The 21708-nt window shown below is 36.4% G+C and overlaps 4 protein-coding genes and 1 non-coding gene across 9 annotated transcripts; 4 read left to right on the forward strand and 1 right to left on the reverse strand.

Annotated features, from left to right (window-relative positions):
* The first annotated feature begins 661 nt into the window (after nucleotides 1–661).
* Nucleotides 662–4981, forward strand: LOC18047259 (serine/threonine-protein kinase HT1). Its single transcript, XM_006439745.2, has 3 exons — nucleotides 662–1744; nucleotides 3035–3490; nucleotides 4625–4981. Exons 1-3 carry the CDS (start codon nucleotides 1385–1387, stop codon nucleotides 4895–4897), a joined length of 1089 nt encoding a protein of 362 aa, XP_006439808.1. The 5' UTR covers nucleotides 662–1384; the 3' UTR covers nucleotides 4898–4981.
* Nucleotides 4982–5457: 476 nt separating this feature from the next.
* Nucleotides 5458–5537, forward strand: TRNAL-UAG. Its single transcript has one exon. It is a non-coding gene; the product is annotated as a tRNA-Leu (tRNA).
* A 1720-nt stretch (nucleotides 5538–7257) lies between these two features.
* Nucleotides 7258–11762, forward strand: LOC18047260 (protein KINESIN LIGHT CHAIN-RELATED 3). 4 transcript variants are annotated; one of them, XM_024187808.1, is made up of 4 exons: nucleotides 7258–7628; nucleotides 8208–10222; nucleotides 10437–10638; nucleotides 11584–11762. In XM_024187808.1, the coding sequence occupies exons 2-4, from the start codon at nucleotides 8253–8255 to the stop codon at nucleotides 11599–11601; spliced, it is 2190 nt and encodes a 729-aa protein (XP_024043576.1). In that variant the 5' UTR covers nucleotides 7258–7628; nucleotides 8208–8252; the 3' UTR covers nucleotides 11602–11762. The 4 variants fall into 4 exon arrangements, with proteins under 4 accessions (XP_024043576.1, XP_024043575.1, XP_024043574.1 ...); XM_024187807.1 differs by lacking the exon at nucleotides 11584–11762 and adding an exon at nucleotides 11440–11571; XM_024187806.1 differs by lacking the exon at nucleotides 11584–11762 and adding an exon at nucleotides 11292–11427.
* Nucleotides 11763–12203: 441 nt separating this feature from the next.
* On the reverse strand, nucleotides 12204–14862 carry LOC18047261 (pentatricopeptide repeat-containing protein At2g13600). The gene has a single exon (XM_006439747.2). It carries the CDS (start codon nucleotides 14742–14744, stop codon nucleotides 12219–12221), a length of 2526 nt encoding a protein of 841 aa, XP_006439810.1. The 5' UTR covers nucleotides 14745–14862; the 3' UTR covers nucleotides 12204–12218.
* A 981-nt stretch (nucleotides 14863–15843) lies between these two features.
* LOC18047262 (putative exosome complex component rrp40) lies at nucleotides 15844–19695 on the forward strand. Of its 2 annotated transcripts, none has more exons than XM_006439749.2 (10): nucleotides 15844–15993; nucleotides 16088–16162; nucleotides 16487–16573; nucleotides 16688–16744; nucleotides 17891–17983; nucleotides 18463–18535; nucleotides 18663–18738; nucleotides 18893–18983; nucleotides 19133–19263; nucleotides 19357–19695. In XM_006439749.2, the coding sequence occupies exons 1-9, from the start codon at nucleotides 15949–15951 to the stop codon at nucleotides 19250–19252; spliced, it is 717 nt and encodes a 238-aa protein (XP_006439812.1). In that variant the 5' UTR covers nucleotides 15844–15948; the 3' UTR covers nucleotides 19253–19263; nucleotides 19357–19695. The 2 variants fall into 2 exon arrangements, with proteins under 2 accessions (XP_006439812.1, XP_006439811.1); XM_006439748.2 differs by having other exon boundaries at nucleotides 19367–19695.
* The last annotated feature ends 2013 nt before the right edge of the window (nucleotides 19696–21708 follow it).

Here is a 21708-nt window from a genome sequence, read left to right on the forward strand (position 1 = left end):
TATGGCACATTGGCACCCACTCCCAACGCAAGTAAGCAACAAGTGAAGGGCCCGAACTGATGAAGGAGCGTGTGCCACGCGCTATCCAACAGCGGGTGGACCCGGTTGCGAGTTGTAATTAAAGCTTCATTAATCATTCTGCATGCAAAAGATCAGTACCAAGAAGAGATGGGGTTTGGCTTTTTGCCTTGTTTGCGATTAAAACGGAGTACAATTAATAATGGTTGAATCGTCTTGGGCTTGGAGTGAGATTTATTGATATTTTCGAAAAAAAAAAAGATTTATTGATATTCGTAAAACCCAAAAGAGAGGGAAAATGAAAAAGGAAGCGACCGTATACGGTACCATACGGCTTTGTCCGACAGATCCACGGATACAACCCTGTTCTTGTGGGCGCCACTTTTGCTCGATTCCCAACACAACCCCCCCACCGCACCTCCTTCTGTTTCTGTTGTAACGCCCACCCCCACCCTCCTTTGTAAAATGACCCGTTTGACCTCCACTTTCGGAGGAGCAGTGTGGGCAGAATGGGTAAAGTGCAGAGGGAGAGGTCATTATCAGTAAAGGACCCGGTTTGTCTCCTCTGAAGTGGATCTTCGCACGTTATGATTGTTAAAAATTACAAAGAGAGGTTTTTACAGACCAGAGAGAGAGAGAGGGATAAAACTGAGGTGGATGAGTTAGTTTATTACAGCAAGCTACGCAAACACAAACTCCACACTGCAGACTGAACAAACAAAACCGCTAGCTCTCTCGCTCTCTGTGCATATGCTTTCACTGCACAAACAGTAGTAACAACAACAACAACAATACCATCATCCACCACCCAACCGACTCTCTCTCTCTCTCTCTCTCTCTCTCTCTTTCAGCTTCTTTCTTTAACAAGCTCTTGCTTCTTATTCTCTTTCTGCTGTCCTTTTTTTTTTTTTTAATATGAAGTTTCAACTTTGGTTATTCTAATTTTCAGTTATATATTATGTGAAAGATTCTTTTTCTTATCAAAGTACGTTGTTGGTTTTTCAATTTTTTTTTTGTTCCCTTCATTTTGTCTGATTTAAAGCTAAAATTTTGAGATTTGAGATTTTCTTTTCGTGATTTGAAGAAAAAGCTGTTCTTGTTCTTAAGTTGTTTCTAAATTTCAAGGATTCAACGTGTAGTTGGTTTAACAAATGATTGAGTTGGTGCGTGGGTGAGGTGTATCTCTTGGTGATTCTATATTACTTGTAAATTTTCAATTTTTCGAAATGTAGTTGAATGAGTGAACGCTTAAAAGCAAAAATCAAGTTGAGTTTTTTTCCCCCCTGTTCTGGGTCGCGTTTAACACAATTTTTGAGTCTCCTACGGCCAACGGTCAACAGTTGATGATTTTAGCTATCACAAACCCATGAAGAATTTTCACTGGTTCAAGCAAATCTCTATCAATGCAAAACCTGAGAGGATGCTATCTCTTCGTGAATACAGGAGAGCTGTTTCTTGGTCCAAGTATTTGGTCTCTTCAGGTGCCGAGATTAAAGGAGAAGGAGAAGAAGAGTGGAGTGCCGACATGTCCCAGTTGTTTATTGGTTGCAAATTTGCTTCTGGAAGACACAGTAGGATCTACAGAGGAATTTATAAACAGCGAGATGTAGCAATCAAACTTGTAAGCCAGCCGGAGGAGGACGCAAGCTTAGCTTCTATGCTAGAGAAGCAGTTCACTTCAGAGGTGGCTCTCTTGTTTCGGTTAAACCATCCTCATATCATCACTGTAAGCTTCTTTTGCTTCCTTGATTTCCTTTACTTTTCATAAATTTCATCTGGGGTTGAGTTTTGTTAAAGCAAAGAAATGGAGAAAATCGTTTGTGAAGTAATTCACAAGGCATGCCTAATACCAAAAAGCATAAAATTGTTGTAAAAGGGGAATTGTAATACTTTTGCTTAATGGAGTAATATGCCATTTCAAGTTGACAACTTCTAAAGATTTCTAATAAGGACTTTTATTCTATTTTTCCATGAATGGTGACACTGATCTTCAAAACGCTGGCAACATCCCTTCTGTGAAATCCCTTCCTTCATATTTATTGTGGACTAAGGATTTGAGGCTTTATGCATTGGACAACTTCGGTCAGCATTTATTGATCATTGTTTATCTTGACTGACTGATACATATTCCCCATGTGCATATTATTTATTACTGCTCCTCTTTGCCTTGCACTTGATAAGGATGGGGATATAAGCCCTGCCAACGGCATTGAATATGCTTCTAAACTTCAGAATTATGGGCCTTCCTAGCATTCTTATAAAAAGTACATACAATTTACAAATGCTGTCTTTTACTGAATATCTTAAGATTTTTTTATTTTTTATTTTCTTTTTTATTTTAAAAAAATTAGGATCATGTTTATAACAAGATATTGCTGAGTCAAGGCCATGTCGTTATATAGCTGAACTCCTAAAGGGATTAAAGCTGCGTTACTTTCTTTCTCTTCTCTTTAGCTTTAACATCCTCCTTAATAATTCATTAGTGGTTGCAATTTAGAACTGACGTCAATGTTTCATCAGCTCATAACTCATAGAGAAACTCGAGATGGTAAAGAAAGAGAAGATTTCATAATATAAGTGGTGTCACTGCTACTTTATGTAGAAGGGTTAAAAGAGAGCAGACAATATTAAATATTAGCACTGTGGATTGTTGAAAGGTTTTGATGGAGTGTGTTTATGCATTCAGTGAAATGGACCACAATGCCTAGGCTGGCCCTCAATATATTTTCTCATTTCTTTTAAGAACAGCCACAGTGACATAATAATTGGTCCTTTTCATCTGTTTTCTTCGTTTTCTTTGAAATGGTATCAGGCATAGAGATAGTGTCTTCTTAATCTTTTTGGTTTGGGTTGGTTTGGAACAGGGATTTATTTGTATATGACACTATTTGATGGAAGCATTTGGAATGTCATAAAATATAGAAATTTGTTGATTGAAGCAATTAGCTAGTCTTAATGTTAATGGAACCAATTAGTTCACTATTTGTTGTTTGTCTTTTTCACTTTCTTCATGCAGTTTGTTGCAGCCTGTAAAAAACCTCCTGTGTTTTGTATAATCACTGAATATCTTGCCGGCGGCTCACTGAGAAAATATCTCCATCAGCAGGAGCCATATTCAGTTCCGCTCAATCTTGTTCTGAAGTTAGCCCTTGACATTGCACGAGGGATGCAGTATCTTCATTCCCAGGGGATACTTCATAGGGATCTAAAATCAGAAAATTTGCTGCTTGGTGAGGATATGTGTGTTAAGGTAGCAGATTTTGGCATCTCATGCTTAGAATCTCAGTGTGGTAGTGCTAAGGGATTTACGGGTACTTACCGTTGGATGGCACCTGAAATGATAAAAGAAAAGCGCCATACAAAAAAGGTTGATGTTTATAGTTTTGGCGTAGTTCTTTGGGAGCTTTTAACTGCATTGACACCATTTGACAATATGACTCCAGAACAAGCTGCATTTGCAGTCTGCCAGAAGGTAAAAGTCATCTGATTCAGTTGGATAATGATGTTTATTCTTGACATTCATAATTTTTTGTGAAACCACAACACTGCATTTGTTATCATATAATAAGTCACAGCGAATAATGCTTACCTGTTTATGAAATCTAGAATGGGTCCTACTTAACAATTTTTGAGTGGAAATAAGCTAGATTCGATTTGTACATATTCTCATTCTGTTTCAAGGCATATTCCATTCCAATGAACTGTAAAGTAAAGCTGCATCTAATACACCTTGAAAACAGAATATTAAAGATGTGATTTTGAACAATTTTTTTTTTTTAAAAGAGATTTGAACAACTTATTCAATTTTTTTTTTTTACTTCAAAATTCATTTTTTAATTTTAGAAGAGAACGGTTTCAAGAAAAAAAAATTTAGAAGAGATCATGTTAAAATATATATCTAGAATTTTATGCTTTCTTGTATCTTTAATAAATGAACTTATTTAGGTATCTTATAGAAATAGATGACATAGACTTTGGTTTTGTTATTTGTGAGAATCATTTTATCAAAGGAGAGTGACTGAGGGAATAATCTGACTCTTAAACTGGAAATGGTATTTGGGCGAAGAATATCCAGGAGAAAATATTACTTGATATAAGAGTAACGTAGGTGAAGAGTGTAATGTGGGAAGTAAAGTCCACAAACTGAATAGATGAAATTAAGAAGCTGTAAATGGACATTGCTTATGATAAAACTGTCAAAATCTATAAATTTGTGTTGCAAACATGTGGGCAGTCAGCAGCAAAAATACTACTATAAAATGAGACAAGGATATTGGATGATAAATGGAAAACAAAGCAAAATGAAGAAATGCTGAATCTTTTCACGGGAAGTTGGACATAGCATCTATAGATGACAATTGAGAGAAAGTTGAAGTTTTTTGTACCATTAACTGCTTTTAATTCTTCTTTTCTTTATCTTGGAGAGATTTATTTGTTCTCATTCTCAATATGGAAACATATACCACCTTCTAATTCCTGAACTTGCCCAAGGATCTATGCATTGAATACCTGCAAAATAGAATCCATATTTCAACTCTGATGCTATCCCAATATTGATGCATATGTCATTAGACTTACCATCTTATATCATTTGAATTTTGTGCAGAATGCGAGACCACCATTACCTCCAACATGCCCTAAGGCATTCAACTATCTCATCAGCCGTTGCTGGTCAAGCAGTCCAGATAGACGGCCACATTTTGATCAAATAGTTTCGATTTTGGAAGGCTATTCTGAGTCCCTTGAGCAGGATCCAGAATTTTTCTCATCCTTCATACCTTCCCCAGATCATACTATTTTGCGATGCCTACCAACATGTATTGCGAGGCATTGTTGTGCTCATTCAAAAGCCAAGGAGCTCTTCTTAAAGGAAGTGTGATGCTAAATGTATCAATATTCTTACATTTAACAGGTTTAGGAAGACACTTGTAGAATGTCCAAATATAATCCTCTCTTTATGGCTTTTCTTTTCTGTTCTTTTTTTTTTTAGCTTTCATTCTCTGTGTTAAATATGTGAGAATGAAAGCAGTTCCTGTTACTGTTTCTTCTTATTCAGATGTGCCCAATTCTCCTTCTGTAATTGAAATGGAAAATTAGAGGTTGAAACTTGTGGAGACATTGATGAGTTTAAATTAAACTTGGAATTTATTTTCTCACCATTGAATATTATAAAAGGACGGGGTCTGGCTGGCATATTGAAAGTCTTGACTCTTAAGTGAGCCTTCATTCATTTAAAAAGGCTTTAAAATGCCTTTAGTCTTTATTCCTTAACCAGTTACTAGCCTGAGACGTTGAGCTCTCAATGTAAGCAATCGGCAGTGCATACTGATTAAATTGATTAGCATCACAAATTCACAATTACTGTGACCTCCTTAGGTTTTACCCCTGATTAAAAGAGCAGTCAACTTATGTGTAAATTGTGCATTAAAGCAAAACGCAGACAGTTTGGCCGAGTGGTCTAAGGCGCCAGATTTAGGCTCTGGTCCGAAAGGGCGTGGGTTCAAATCCCACAGCTGTCAAAACTTATTTTTGCTCCCGTGAATGATGAGCCATTATCGCAGGATTAGATTACCAAAAAGATATTTCAATAGATTAAGTCACTAACAGTTTTTATTCAAATAATTGAATTTTCAATTAGGGGTGGCTACTGCCTCCGAGAAAAGGGACCATACGTGGGGGCGGGCAACTGTGTCATGTGCTCACTTGGAGGACGATCGAAGTAATTAATTCTAGAATATCTTTTATTATAACTCCCATTATCATTGGATACCAAATCCATCCAATTCCAACCTTGAGCATTGTAAAACTCGCTCATTCATTCACTCCAATAATTATTCAAAAAGGTGTGCACTTTGCTATTAATTATCCACTTTTGGCATCTAAAATCCTAACGTCCGCTATGTTCATATGGTATCATAACCTATAGCGCAACCGTAAAATAAAAAAGGACAAGAAAAATAATTAAAAGCCCATCATGTTCATCAATTCCATGACCTTTTAAATCACCCAGAACCAGTTATAGATTTGAATTAATTGAATCTCATCTCTTTGACAATTGACATGGCATAGAGGGCCCATAACATTTTGCATCAACTAATGAGGCAATGCAGTTGCAGGCTACTTATTACTCCATGTGCTTTGCCCCCGCCCTCCTGCCTTTTAGTTAATTAATGCAACATCCAGAATCACAGCATCACTGCAATCTAGAAAAAGTCACATAAACCGTTTGTAAAGTTTCGTTGTACCATGCAGCACAAAGAACTTCAAAATAATAAAGAGTGTTAATTTTTTTTTTTTTGTCAGATATCACGGGGTGGTTTTAAGTGGACCTTAATTATGAGAGATATTTTTAAATTTGTATTATAATTTAGATTAATTTTCGCTCGCACTTGATTGGTTCGTAAAAAATAAAGTGCTGACTAAAGTAGTGATTCCATACGAGAGTGGGGCTTAAATCCACGACCTCTCTTAAGGAGGTCAATTTATCCATCCCACAAACATATATTATTTATTTTATTCCCCCAAACTTATTTTTTTTAACAACTTTATTTTTTTCAAAAAAGGAAAATATATGTAAAACCGAAATGCTCTATTGGTCATTTTCTCTTCATTTGACGACCTATGGACTATGGAGAGAGAGTGAAGTATCAAAAAATTTATCACATGGCTTGATGGTGCAGTTGTTACTTTTTACACTTACACATCTTTGATAATTGCCATCTTTCGCACCTTAGAAACCAAGCATGAAAGAAAGAACTAAGAAGGCAAGTAAACTTCATGACTCTGACCCTCTATCCATTAATTCTAACATTCCACCCACATTATGCAAAGGTCAAAAGAACCCTCAGGTTCACAAATGACCGCAATTAACACATGGTGTAATAACGCCCGGATCCCTATTTCTTTTACATTTTTCCCAAATGAGGACATAATTCGTTGGTCTAAGTCTAACATTGAAGTGGTCTTTGGCTCCTTCTAAAGTGTAAAATAACACTGAAGGGTAATTCAGTCAGTTTAGAGCCTAGAGTTTTGAGTCTACGGACCTATTTGACATAAATGGACAAACTACAAGTTTTCTTTGGAAATTCATAAGCAATAAGGGATGTCAATGTTATTTAACCCCACGAACAAATTGACCGAGGACCAATAAACAATAAACAGCATGGACATAATTGTCTTTCAAGCACAAGACTTGTCAAAATGCCTCGTGGCGAGTTATTATGAAACTGAAGAAAAACAGACAGAAAACAGATCGGCAGTTGCAGGCCGCGCGCTTTGGTTAGAGGAGAAGTCGCCTTCTTTTTTTCATATTTCTTTTCTCTTTTTTTTTTTTGTTTGCCCTTTTCTGACATTCCATCGTGGCATTTACAATCCTACCCTTTCGCTCTTTTCACAAAAATTTCCTGTCTTCTTCTTCTTCCCTTCCAGCTTGTATACTATATATAAGGATATGTATAGCAGCAACAAGAACGAAAGATTTTTATTCATTATTTATTTTGAGTGTGAGTCTATTTATTGACACAATACATATCTCTCCATATCTATAAATATATAGGAATAAGCAGATAATTTATCACCTTGGTGTTTCTCTTTCATGGCTGGTTTGTGAGGTAATTACTTTTTTTTTTCTCTCTCTCTTTCTATAGCTTTCTTGTTATTCTTTTTATCAATTTCTTCTTCTTTTAGTTGAACCCAGTAATCTTTTTATTCTGTTGGAAGATTTGTTTGTGCTATTGGATTAGCTTGGGAGGTCAGCTGCATGTATTTTTTAATTCATTTGTTATGATATTGAGTTATTGTTTGTGAGTTTCTGGTTTGATTTGTTTGATTATTATGCCATTTGTTTGTTGATGAGTTAACAACATCTGGGTTTGTTTCATTTTTGAAGATCTAATTGTGAAATGATGATTCATGTTTGCTTCTTTCATAAGTTGTCAATCATTAAAAAGTTTCATTAGCATTTCAGTTATCAAGTTAAAATTGAACTTTTGATGGTGTAACTGCATTATTATGTTTTTTTCTTCTTTTTTTTGGGTTGACTTTTCTAACATGTTGAAATTATGTTAAATCTTTGTAGTCGGTAGTAATTGGATGTTAATTGCAAATTAAATACACTTGCTTCTTTTGTTTGGATTGGATGTTGCAGTAGTTTGATGGATTTTATATTGTAATTTGAATGTTCATTGCAGGTAAGTTATTGGTTTTAGAGTTTTCGTTGATTTGGCTGTGCAAGGATGCCCGGAATTATTATGGATGACATCTATGAAGAAGGGGTAGTTAGTGAATTGAATGGAAACTCTACACCTGTTAAAGAAAATTCAGTTTCAAACAAATCCCCCAAAAGTACTCCTTGTCCGCAAAGCCCTCGTGATCAGCCTGATGGTGAAGGGGTCGACACATCAATCGAGCAGCTTTATGAGAATGTGTGTGATATGCAGAGTTCTGATCAGTCACCTTCTAGGCATAGCTTTGGATCTGATGGTGAAGAGTCTAGAATTGATTCGGAGTTGCGCCATCTTGTGGGAGGAGAAATGAGGGAGGTTGAGATAATGGAAGAAGAAGAGGTGGAAAAACCGGAGGATGATTCTCATAGTATTTCTTCTTCAAAGAAAGGTAGTTCATCTGGTAGTAAGAAGTCAGGGAAATTGGAAAAGAGCCAATCTGCTGGTACTAAATCCATTTCTTCAGGTCACTCAAAGAAAGTTTCTCACTCAGGGATGGACTCTGAAGTATCATCAAAAACAAATTCTAAGGGGAAGAGTCTTCCAGAGAAACCCCCAATCGACAAGGGTGTTAAAAAATCAAATGCAGGAGCTACACCCATGAAAAAACGGAAAGGGAAATTACATAAAGGTCAGGATGTGTCTGAAGCAGGTTTAGACAAGCCAGGTCTTGGACCACTTTTGCTTAAACAAGCTAGGGAGTTGATTTCTTCAGGTGATAATCCACAGAAAGCTCTTGAATTAGCTCTTCGAGCTGCAAAATCATTTGAAATTTGTGCAAATGGGAAGCCCAGTTTAGAACTGGTTATGTGCTTGCATGTTATAGCAGCAATTTACTGCAGCTTAGGCCAGTATAATGAGGCAATTCCAGTTCTTGAACAATCAATTGAGATTCCTGTGATTGAGGAAGGCCAAGAGCATGCCCTTGCCAAATTTGCTGGCCACATGCAGTTGGGTGATACTTATGCAATGCTGGGCCAGCTGGAGAATTCATTAATGTGCTACACGACAGGTTTGGAGGTCCAGAAACAAGTCCTGGGGGAAACAGACCCAAGAGTTGGTGAGACATGTAGGTATTTGGCCGAAGCTCATGTTCAAGCCCTACAATTTAGCGAGGCCCAGAAGTTTTGTCAGATGGCTCTTGACATTCATAAGGATAACGGTTCTCCTGCTTCTCTCGAAGAGGCAGCAGATAGGAGGCTCATGGGTCTTATATGTGAAACAAAGGGAGATCATGAAGCTGCTCTTGAGCATCTTGTTTTAGCTAGCATGACCATGATAGCAAATGACCAGGATGCAGAGGTGGCTTCAGTTGATTGCAGCATTGGAGATACATATTTGTCATTGTCTCGGTATGACGAAGCTGGTTTTGCCTATCAGAAAGCACTCACTGCCTTTAAGACCAACAAAGGAGAGAACCATCCAGCTGTTGCTTCAGTCTTTGTCCGTTTGGCTGATATGTACAACAGGACAGGGAAACTGAGGGAGTCAAAATCATACTGTGAGAATGCCCTTCGAATTTATGAAAAGCCTGTACCTGGTGTTCCTCCAGAAGAGATTGCAAGTGGTCTCACTGATGTTTCTTCTATCTATGAATCAATGAATGAGCTTGAGCAGGCAATCAAGTTGCTACAGAAAGCATTAAAGATATACAATGATGCCCCTGGTCAGCAAAGCACAGTTGCTGGAATTGAAGCCCAGATGGGAGTCATGTACTACATGCTGGGGAACTATTCTGACTCTTACGACTCCTTAAAAAATGCAATTTCAAAACTCCGAGCAATTGGCGAGAGAAAATCTGCCTTCTTTGGTGTTGCTCTTAACCAAATGGGGCTTGCTTGTGTGCAGCGTTATTCTATAAATGAGGCTGTAGAATTATTTGAAGAAGCCAGGTCCATTTTGGAACAAGAGTGTGGACCATATCATCCTGACACTCTCGGGGTATACAGCAATCTTGCTGGCACATATGATGCAATTGGCAGGTACTTTTCTCCATCATTCTTGTATTCCTTCCATTGGCATAAAATTTTCAGTATGTTACTGTCAATTTGTTTCAATATTTATCCTTTATGTGTAGTGATCTCTTTATTTATAAATAATTTTTTTTAGGTTACCATGTTCACTTGGCCATGTTAGGTTGATTACAATTTCAAGCAATACACTCTTCTGACTCTTTTCATGCTATGAATAACACAGGCTGGATGATGCAATTGAAATCTTGGAATTTGTTGTTGGGATCAGGGAGGAAAAACTTGGGACAGCTAACCCTGATGTGGATGATGAGAAGAGGAGGTTGGCTGAGTTGTTGAAAGAAGCAGGGAGAGTTCGGAGCAGAAAAGCTCAATCATTGGAGACACTTCTTGATGCTAACTCTCGTGTAAACAACGATGGCATTGAGGTAAGACAATGATGTTTTAGAATGAATATCCTGTATTATATAAGAAAGTGAAATGAAAATGAGTAAAAAATAGGTGGTTGGTGTTTTGGTTAGACTTCAGGAGTGGGGGGTGAACTAAATAACTACTAGCTGGGGTTTTGATTGTATTATTGATTTATACTTGCATCGGTTGAAGGTTGTTCAACCTTGTATTACGCCTTTATATTATTTGTTGTCTACAGAATCATTGGTATATAACAATTCAAGGAACTATATATTTAACTTAAGACCGTTGTAACATTCTTTTGAAAATATTTTATGAAATGTAATTAATGTTTTATCTGCCCAAGTCCGTAGACTCTCAAATAATCTTAATATGCTTTAGAACTTTTAATGAATCACTAATTGCTGCTGGGATATAAGTTGAAAAGATTATTAGTATGAATTGACTAGTCCTCTTCTGTTAGATGGTGACTGAAAGGGGGAAAAACAAAAGTTAAAAAAGAAAAAAGACAAAGGCAATCTGGCGTTAGTTCTTCTGGACCCTTTATTATTGGATGTGCTGGATGGGGTGTAATGGGGGTTGATTTGTGATCAAGAGCCGTAATTACATTAAATTTCCGTGGTCCCTGTTGGATAGCATTAAATTGGTTGATGCTATTAGATGATCGTAGCCAACTGTACTAGTATGTCTATCGAAATGTTGAAAGAAGAAATCAATCGTACTGCAAAATCGCCATCAAACTACGCCAAAAGCCAAGCTTTTCCAAAAGATAATGATGCTGAAGGGGATGTCGTCTAATTCATTTTTTTTTAAAATAGTATTCTGTTCAGGACAAACATTGAAGTTTAATTGGTTCAGAGGTATCCTCAGATGCTTGACAATCAGAAGCCATGAAAGCAAGTCAGCTTGCATAATATAAACCGGTGTTTAACTTCTCTCCTCTGGTTTCACTTCTGCTGCAGCTCTGCTATGGTAAATAGCTGCACAAGGTAGCGGCCTTCACGTTCTGCTCAGTTTTCCCAGACAAATTGAACGCATGCAGGAGCCCAAAGCTTTTGGATTTTGCCATGGTTACCGTCCTCTCAGCCAGGGTTGTCTTAATGAACTTACCACCTAGAATATCAAAATTCCCTCCAACAAGAAATCATCCGAACATGTGCATATTGATTTATCTAGGAATTTATTTCTTCACGGCTGGCGGCCTTTTTACCTTTTTCTTTCCTTTTGTTACGATGTCGCAGTGTAGATATTATAACTGATGATTCGGAGTGCTTATTGGTGCTGCAGAGTTATAAAATGAATAGGATGTATTGTAAATTACATATTTACATGTAAACCAACACAAAAGATTGTAGAGCTAAGATTTTGAATTTCTGGCTGGACATCCTTTTAGGTCCTCTGGATGAAAAATGAACAATTTAGGTGCAGGTCTCATATCCAGCCTCTTAAGTGGTTACTGTAGGAGAGCTACAAAAATCAAAACTGAATTCTGTCGGTGATGAAAAGCAATAAGTTTCTGGGCCTCTACCTTTTGAATGACTGTCGTATGGCACCTACCTTTTGAATCAAAATGGCATGGAAGTAAGGTTATATTTTCTCATTGCAATGTTACTTCCGGCAATAGTAAGTGATTGTCTATATTCTCCTCAGGGATGACCACCGATTGTAATTGAGGAATATACCCTTCTCTTTTCATCTCCAGAGTTAAATTTTCTATTGCAGAATATATCTCATCTGACTGATGGTGTGAGTGATCACCAGCAATAAATATGTGAATATTGTTATTAACTTCAATCCAACTGCATCCAGGCTGCTTCTTAACTCCCACGTGCTTAATTTCTGATCTAACTCTAACATAGTCGTTCATGTTCCCAAAATCTTCAAATAAATTTGCAAGGAGGACACGATAACCAGTGCTTGTGGGAGCAAGTTTAAATATGTGATCAGCCACAAGCTCTGCCAGCTCTTTGTTACCATGAGTTCTGCATGATCCAAGCAATGAACCCCATATACGATCATCTGGTATACATGGCATGGCCTTGATCAAATCATATGCTTCATTTAGATGGCCAGCTCGGCCCAAAAGATCAACCATGCAAGTGTAATGTTCAACTTGAGGTTCAAGATTATAGTTTTCAACCATATTCTTGAAATATTTCCATCCCATATCTACCCTCCCAGCATGGCTGCATGCAGAAAGAAGGGCTGTGAAAGTTGCATGATCAGGCTTCTTGCCTGCTTCTTTCATCTTTTCAAATAAAACAAACATTTCATCTGTATGACCATGCATTCCTAATCCCAGTATGATTGAATTCCATGATACTTCATCTCTTTCTGTCGTTTTCTTGAAAATAGTCAAAGAGCTATTTATGTCTCCACATTTTGCATAGGTAGCTATCAGAGAATTATGCACAAGAACATTGGCCTCAAGCCCTTGCCGTAACAAATGACAATGAACCTCCTTACACAGGTTCATGACTGACAAGAGAGCGCAAACAGAGAGAATAGTTGCAGCTGTTACACTATTGGGTCTAACTTGTTCAGATTGCATATCACGAAACGCCTTTAAAGCTTTGTCCGCACACCCATTTTGAGAATATCCAGATAGCAGGGCATTCCATAAAATTAAATCTCGGAAAGGTAAGCCTGAAAAAACTTTTTGGGCAGACTCTATGTCTCTGCATTTTCCATACATATCAACTAAGGCACCACCAACATATATATCTGAATCGAATGCCAATTTTACTACCAAAGCATGGATTTCCATCCCTTTAGACTTGAAAGCCAAGTACGAACATGCACGCAGCACAGACAAAAGTATGAGAGAATCTGGATAGCCATGCTCCAACATAAAATTGTGCAATAATTCTAGTGCCATAGTAGGACAACCGTACTGATTACAATTGGAGATTACTGAACTCCACATGACTGAGCTGTGATTTTGACTCTGACTGAATATTTTCAAACCAGCTCCGGGATCACCACATTTAAAGTACACTTCTATCAGTGCAGTTTCTATCCTTACATCATTTTGCAATCCATGGCCGAAAACCAATCCATGGATTTGCTCTCCAACCTCTAAATCCAACGACCGAGAGCATAAAACTAAAACAGCCAACACTGTCAAAGAATCTGGTCTTATCCCCAAATTCAACATCTCAACAAACAATTCCAATGCCAAAGAAAAGTACTGATTGGAAACATAGCCCGTAACCATAACATTCCATATCACAGCATTTTCTCTGACTGACTCCTTGTCAAGAATATTCTTAAATACACGTTGACTGCTCCTAATATCTGCACATTTCATGTACATGTCAATTAATCCGCTAACCAAAAACTCATCAACATCCAAACCACTTTTTAAGAGGAACCCATGAATCTCTCTCCCATAAATTAAACCATTAATTGATCCGCATGATGAAAGGGCGGACAGACAGCTAACCCTATTTGGGTACACACCATGATCATCAATCATTCTTCTAAAGATCATTAACGAACCGAAGTAGTCCCCTAATTGGCAAAACCCTGACATCATTGTATTCCAAGAAACCAAATCTCTCCCAAACATTTTCTCAAACAACTTAATTGCATCTCCAACACCTCCACACTTCCAATACATACCCAAGATTGAATTTTGAACATAAACATCATAAAAAAATCCCAACTTTAATACGTGCCCATGAATCTGCCTAGCCTTCTCTGCATCACAAAGCCCACCAAATGCCTTAATCAAACAAGGAAAGAATCTAAACTCATCAAAAGGAAAACCATATTCAAGCATGTTAACATAAACCCCAATAGCATCTTCAAACAAACCAGAATCCGCAAATTCCTTGATCATGTACCCAACAGATGAAACGTCCAAAACACGCTTATCGCTCAAAAACCCATTTTCATCTACCAATTTCCGAGAGGGGTTTTGCACAAAATGTAAAGAGGTAAAAGAATTGTTCTGAAAAGTGGAAGAAACAACTGAAGGCTTTCTTGTGCCATGAACATCGAAGTAACTTGAAGACGATTGAGTTACCTTAACCGATGGCATAAACAAATTGAGTTGATCCATGCAGCAGTGACCGTACGTCTGAAGTGAATGAGAGTGGAGTAATCCAACCGTTTTCATATTTTTTTTTTCTTCCTTACAACTCTTCGCTTTCAACTTCCTTTCTGATGCAGTTGGAACTTACATTTCTTAAAATGCCGTTGAGGAACTAGTTTACAGGCGAAAATGGTACGTTTTATGGAAGATGTAGGTTAGGAAATGGGCAGGATGCCTCCCCTCTCCCGGGATTTTCCTGTCGTGGTAAATGGCTAATAACGTCAAAACCCCTAACGTTTGATTGTTTTCATGTTATGGAATAAATTTCTTTTTTATGTCATGTCGGCCTCTTTTTTATGTCATGTCATGTTTTTTTTAGTAAAATGGCATTGTGTCACCATCATATTAATTATAATCAAGTAAGAAATTCATATGATGAGATCTATCATACAAATTACGTACATGTGTGGAAGATTGAGTTTGAAAGATAAATAGTCTATTTGAGATTGATGTTAGATAGTTGTAATTTAAAAGATACAGTACTAAAATATTTAGTAAACACTAGTTGTTGTAGTTTAAAAGTTATGTTGATATAATTTTTCACTTGTATTATGAAAAATTTATTATATATTTAATAATTTTATAAAAATTATTATTTAAATTTTATATTTACTACATATTACTAACTTTTATTTCATAGTTACAGTTTTTTTTTTTCACAACACCTCAATCTCAAATGCACCCAAAGTTATTTTATTTAAAGCATGTGATTATTATGAATATGCAATATGCTAAACTTAACAACGTTTAATTAGTTCTTTTACATTATAAATAAAGTCTGATAATCCATCACTTCTGCAAAATTAATCTCAAAATTAAAAGCATATCTCACTTTCAATAATATCAATCTCCTTTCTTTTCCTTTATTTATCTTCCAATTTAATTTTTACCTCCGAATGTTATTAATATTATAACATATCCTAATTTACTGTCAAAATCTATATATATATAAAGAAAATTAGAATTTTGAAACAGTAACGTTAAGATTTGGACGTATTCAAATCAAATGAAAAAGATACGTTACTAGTTGAATATTGTAAAATATTTGGGAACCCATTGTTATTGTAGTTCTATATATATATATATATATTTATTAAAACTTGCAAAATAATATTCTTCCAATTCCACCGATGAGTGATATACCCTAACAAATACAAAACTTAATTGAGTACACTTGGTAAGCTCGTGCCGCAATTTTTATTTTTCCCTCCAAGTTCAGTTTGTCACCATGGAAGCTAAACCGTCAACAACGAACCTCGTCGATAAGATAGTGGTTTGTATTTTCCTCTTGTATTTCGTTTGTTCTTTTTTATGCGCCAATTTTTTTTTTTAAAATTAATTGTTTTTAGATATTTGAACTATTTTAGGTTCCAGGAGATGTGGTGCTTGACCTGTCTAGCATGACAAACCAGACCATCAAGCTCGGTGGTGGCCTCCGTCAGGTCTCTTTCTAGTTATAATTTGATATTCTGGTCATAGTTTTTTCGTAAAACTCGGTTGAAATCATAACCCCCTGCAAAAGTATGATGAATGATTTAATTTTTTTTTTATGAATATTCAGTATATTAGATGTCATATATTGAAAGTGATAACACTGGTTTTTAAGGGAATTAGTTTTGAATTGTTAATGTAGCTGAACTCGGTATCCTCTCAACTTGTTTACTTGTTTTATGTTAATGTTTACAAAGAAATCATTTTTATATCGAGGAAACGAATGAAAGGAAAATGCTTGATTGAGATTCAATTTCATTTTGAATGATATTCAGGAATGTGATTCTGTTTCTGTCATTAAAGCTGGAAAACTGAGGTTCTCAAAGCCGAACAAATACTGGGTTGAAAGCTCTCATAAAAGGGTGTGTATGTTATTGTATAGTTGAGTTGATCTCTCTTATTAGCAGTTTGCTGCTTGTATAATATACATATGCCACCCTTTGATTTATGATATACTAATTATCTTCTTTTTGCAGTATGTACCTTGTGTGGAGGATACCGTTCTTGGGATCGTTGTTGACTGTAAAGCTGATGTAAGCATTTCTGACGTACTTTATGAATTACTATGTTTGGGGTCATTCCTTCGTAGCCAGTTTGGAATTTTTCCCCCCCTGCTTTGTTGTGTATTAATTTTGGAGAAGGTACAGGGAAAATTGTAATAGCAATTTGTTAGCACAACATAATTTTCTCTTATATCTTGAAGGAGTGACTAGTTTATGCAAGGACATGGTAAAACCACAACTGCATACCCTTTTGTTCGAACGTAGTGTTATTAGTGTAGTTATTTGCATCTTTAATAAGTTGTTGCAATCTAAAGGGGCAAAATTGCATAAATGAGAAAGAAAGACGAGATTTGAGTTCTTATAGGTGACATAGCCTTGGACCTGACATTTTTTAGGAAAGGATACATGAGTCCAATCCCAACTTGTTTGTCACACCTATTAGCATTACATTAAAGATGCCTTATTTTCTTCTTTTTGTTTCTCACTGTTTACTTCCAGAAAGCATAAGAACGTTATACAAAATGGTAGCTCTGGTTTTTAGCTGGATTGTGCTTTGCATTTTGGTACTTGTAGTTGCTGTTTCTTTTATGGTATTAAATTTGATTTCTTTGACCTATCTGTTAGCTGCCACAGTGAACTCAATTAATCTTTTGGGAAATTGTCTATCATATATGTTATTTTTTTTCAAAGATAGGAAGAAAGATCTGGAAATTTAAAAAGCTGCTCAGTCAGTCTCTGTCTAGATAGCTACTGATACAGATGCTCAACTGTGATATTTTCTGATGAAGATGAGAAATCATGATATCCTGGGTTTATATTCTTTTTCTTTTTCCTGATGTTCAACTTGAAATCACAAAAATGTAGGGAAGTTTACTGCTTTGTCAGTTGTTTAGACTATGGTCTAGTTTGAATTTCAGGTAGTAATGAAGATATTTGTTAGTGAAACAAGGGCTGATGAAATTATGCTGTGTAAGTTGTATTAGTTGGCTTCTTGCTTTTCAAATAGCAATCACAACACTAGACTCACTGCCTGTGGCAACATATTGCTAGTTTCACATTTAGTATCAATGTTTCCATCCCTTTTACCTTTCTGCAAAAACTTATAATATCCATGTGAATTGTTGTCAACTTAAAGGAATACCTTTTGCCTGGTTTACTAAATATTTTTACGTACAGAACTTCTTTGTGGACATTAGAGGACCTACAATAGCATTTTTACCTGTGCTTGCGTTTGAAGGAGGAACGAGGAGAAACATACCAAAATTTGAGGTCCGTAAAATTCTAATGTTATGTATACTCATTAATTGTGAAGAGGATGTGGTACATACTTGTGTCAATATTTTCAGCTGAGAATTGTCTGTTATTGCTTTGTTAACTTTTGCACTAAATTGGGTACTGTTTCTAGTACTGTGCATCATCTCAATTCATTGTTTTGGACTTTGGATCATCTGTGCATGAAATTAAACAATATTCATATAATTACAATGGAAAATTAAGAATTTAAGAAACTATCTTTGATAGGGGGGAGTTAGTCATGCTAACATAAGATCTTACCTAGATATGCGTGGCAGTACTGATTTTGAATGCATGGTTGACTCTATTATTGGTTAAGATGGCGTGATTGAAACATGTTGAAGCCCCCTTCCGATTTAATGTTTTCTATTTATTCTCCCCACTACACCCAAACCCAACCCCCCTCGGGCTAATGTTTATCAAGGGAATTTCACATTTTAACCTCCTTGTTACAGATAGGTTCTCTGCTTTATGTTCGGGTGGTGAAGGCAAACCCTGGCATGAATCCTGAGCTGTCATGCACTGATGGTTAGTGCTGGAAGTGCCTTGTATTTTTCATTTGGAGGATTAGGTTATCAATTTTGTGGAAATTTTTGTTTTGTCTGCCAACGGACTATGTCTTGACCGTTCTGTAGATTTGTCTTGTGATTTATAGCCAGCGGAAAAGCAGCAGAATTTGGCCTTCTTAAAGATGGCTACATGTTTGAAACTTCATCGGGTCTATCGAGAATGTAAAGATATTTCTCTTCCTTATTATTCTAACTAATTAGAGATACTTGATAATATTTCAACACAAACTATACTTTGCGCCACTGTAACAATAAATATTAGCTTTTAGGTTTTTCATTATGCTAATCTGATTATGATGAGTCTGACTTTTCTTAGGCTGCTAAGCTCTCCAACATGTCCAGTTCTTGAGGAACTTGGGAAGCAACTCTCCTTTGAGATAGCTGTTGGTTTGAATGGCCGGGTTTGGGTATCTTCTTAAGACCCTTTATTAGCCTGACTACATACTTTGTTGAGATGTTATCTACTTGCAACACTTGGAACTTGGTAGCCATTCTATTTGAAGAAACAAATCCTAATAATGCTCTTTTGTTCTTCTGTTTTTCTTTTTTCATCTAGGTGAATGCTGAGTCTCCATCCACGGTGGTTCTTGTTAGTAATGCAATTATGAATTCAGAATCTTTAAGTGCGGTGCAGCAGAAAATCATGGTGGATAAACTGCTTCAGAGAATTAAGTGATCAAATTCTTGGTCTGCATTTAATTCTCCACACTAATTTTCTGATCAGTCTTGAACATTTTCTGTTGGCCTTCATTTTATGAATGTCAACTAAAGTTTCAATAGTTTTATGCAGCTTGTGACTTAGAATGAAGACGTTTTGTGGGGTTCATTGCATTGGAGGAAGAGGCGTACCCAAATGCATGACTACCAACTTATGCTTTTGTGAGAACAAAGTAAAAATCTCACTGAATCAATTTTGCCCTGTTGCCGTATAACCGCATGCGAGAGGAGTTATTAGAGACTTTGCTGAAAATGCTTAATGGTTTGAAATGGGTTTTTTTGTATCAGTTCTTTGATGTTGTGCATCAAATCTTTGAGCTTTGAGTTGTATCAACTGCTTTGTAAATCTAACATATTTGCTGGTTATTATCGGAGAAAAAAAAAAGCCTATTTGCTTTTCAACTTGGTAATTGATTGAACTTATTCGATCGATCACAATGCCAGTATCCCAAGAAGTTCCTGTTCTTTCTCTTTTTTATATTCTTAATTCTGATAGTACAAATCAAGTTAGCAGCATTTGGATTATTTGGGGTCGACCTTTGGTCGGTTCAGAGAGTCTAAGATGCGCTTGAATCCGGAGAGATGTGCACGAAGGCTATCGGAAATTCCATTCCTAGGTGAAAACAAAATTACACACACAAAAGAAAAAAGTTTACAAATCTTGTAGATAAAAGTTGAAAATGAAATAATTATGGTCAGACTAGGATTCTCTCGCGGTGGCTGGTGAGCCAAAAACAGGAGAGGCTTATGTTGAATCATTACCTAATCAAATAATATAGGGTTCGTGAACTGTCACCATCACTACTATTAACCCACGTTTTAAACAACTACTATGAACAAGCTACAAATCTCCTGTTCTCTCCAGTCCCACACTTGAACAAACGGTCAAGAAACGACACACTATACAACTGTTGCAGGTTAAGATGAATAAATTAAGTCCTCATGTTACGCGTGGCCTTTTCAGTGAGGAAGAAGACTACGCGTGGCCTTTTCAGTGAGGAAGAAGACGACCTCATCATTCGCCTCCACTGTCTCCTCGGCAACGGGTAAATTCATTTATTATAATCTTAATCATATGCATCATGCATGCATGATTATCTTTTATGATATCACAAGTACTATCTAGAGCATAATTTTATTTCACATGTTGATTAGTTTAGGCGGTCCTTAAACGTTGGCCGGCTTCCAGGAAGGAAAGACAATTAAGTGAAGAACCATTGGAACAGTTATTTGAGTAGAAGGATTTTATGGAGGCTTGAACCCTTATTCTCACACATTGTGAGTGTAAGAGTTCTCCCACTAAACCAAAAACCACCATTGGTTCAGCTCTCTCGGAGTCCAATTTTGCACCAGCTCCATATTCCATTAATGCTGGAACTGTAGGGAAGGAAGTTGCTGAAAGTGTAAAAGCCGGGCAAAGGCTGGGTTCAATCGTGCACTAGTACAAGAGCTGAAGATTGATGATGATAACTACGGGAAATCTTTTTGGTTTTCTAATAATTAATGATCTATATTTGCAATTTCCTAATAACTTTATTGGAATTTCTTGTTTCGGCTGGCTTGAAAATTAAGTTTCCTCTTGCGGTCTTACAACAACAATATTCCTTAGTTCTCTCAACTCATAGAAATATATATGTGTGCCTGGGTGTGTGTTCTGAGAATCCAAGTTGACATAAGATTTTGTGAGAGTTTAAATGAATATGGATACAAAAGAAAAGAGTTCCCAAATCAAATGTAATTCGTAGTAAAGAAGGAGGAACTAATCATTCTATTAGTCTCTTCACGAGCCAACATACCGATCGAATTGGCCAAGCTCAGAAACCTTTTCAAAAGCATGGGAATTTTAAAACTAAGTTTTAAATGACAAATTTTTTACTCCATCATTAGCGAATACATACGGTCAAATCTAAAATGAGTTAGTAGATTTGAGTTTGATGTAACTGTAATTATGTCACCTTTGGTTCTGAAAATTCTTACTCTACATTCTACGTACTATATAGTATTGCTATATAGCAATCAACCTCAAAGTGTACGATCATTCTCTAGAATACATCTCAATCACTCGCATCACAGAAAATTTAAAAAAAAAAACGATGGCAAGAGTCGAAGAGACTATAGGAATCTTCGAGGAGAAAGTTTGGACACTAAATTGGCCTTATTGAATGATTTAAAGTGCCTTTTTCTTTTCTTTCGGTCTCACGTTTACCTTTCAACAACAGATTCACTGTTGCCTTTTGAAAAATAGATTAAGTTGTTTCTATCTTCCTGCTGTGGAACAAGAAGCGTGTGAAGTATTACGATGACGAGCAAATGCAATGATGGGCAAGTTCACATATAAAGAGTTGTTAAAAGTTGAATATTTATTTAAAATTCTTATTGCATAGAAGATTTTTTATCGCATATATGTTAAGAAGT

Source organism: Citrus clementina, unplaced genomic scaffold (assembly GCF_000493195.1).
Source record: "Citrus clementina cultivar Clemenules unplaced genomic scaffold, Citrus_clementina_v1.0 scaffold_3, whole genome shotgun sequence".
Classification (NCBI taxonomy): Eukaryota; Viridiplantae; Streptophyta; class Magnoliopsida; order Sapindales; family Rutaceae; genus Citrus; species Citrus x clementina.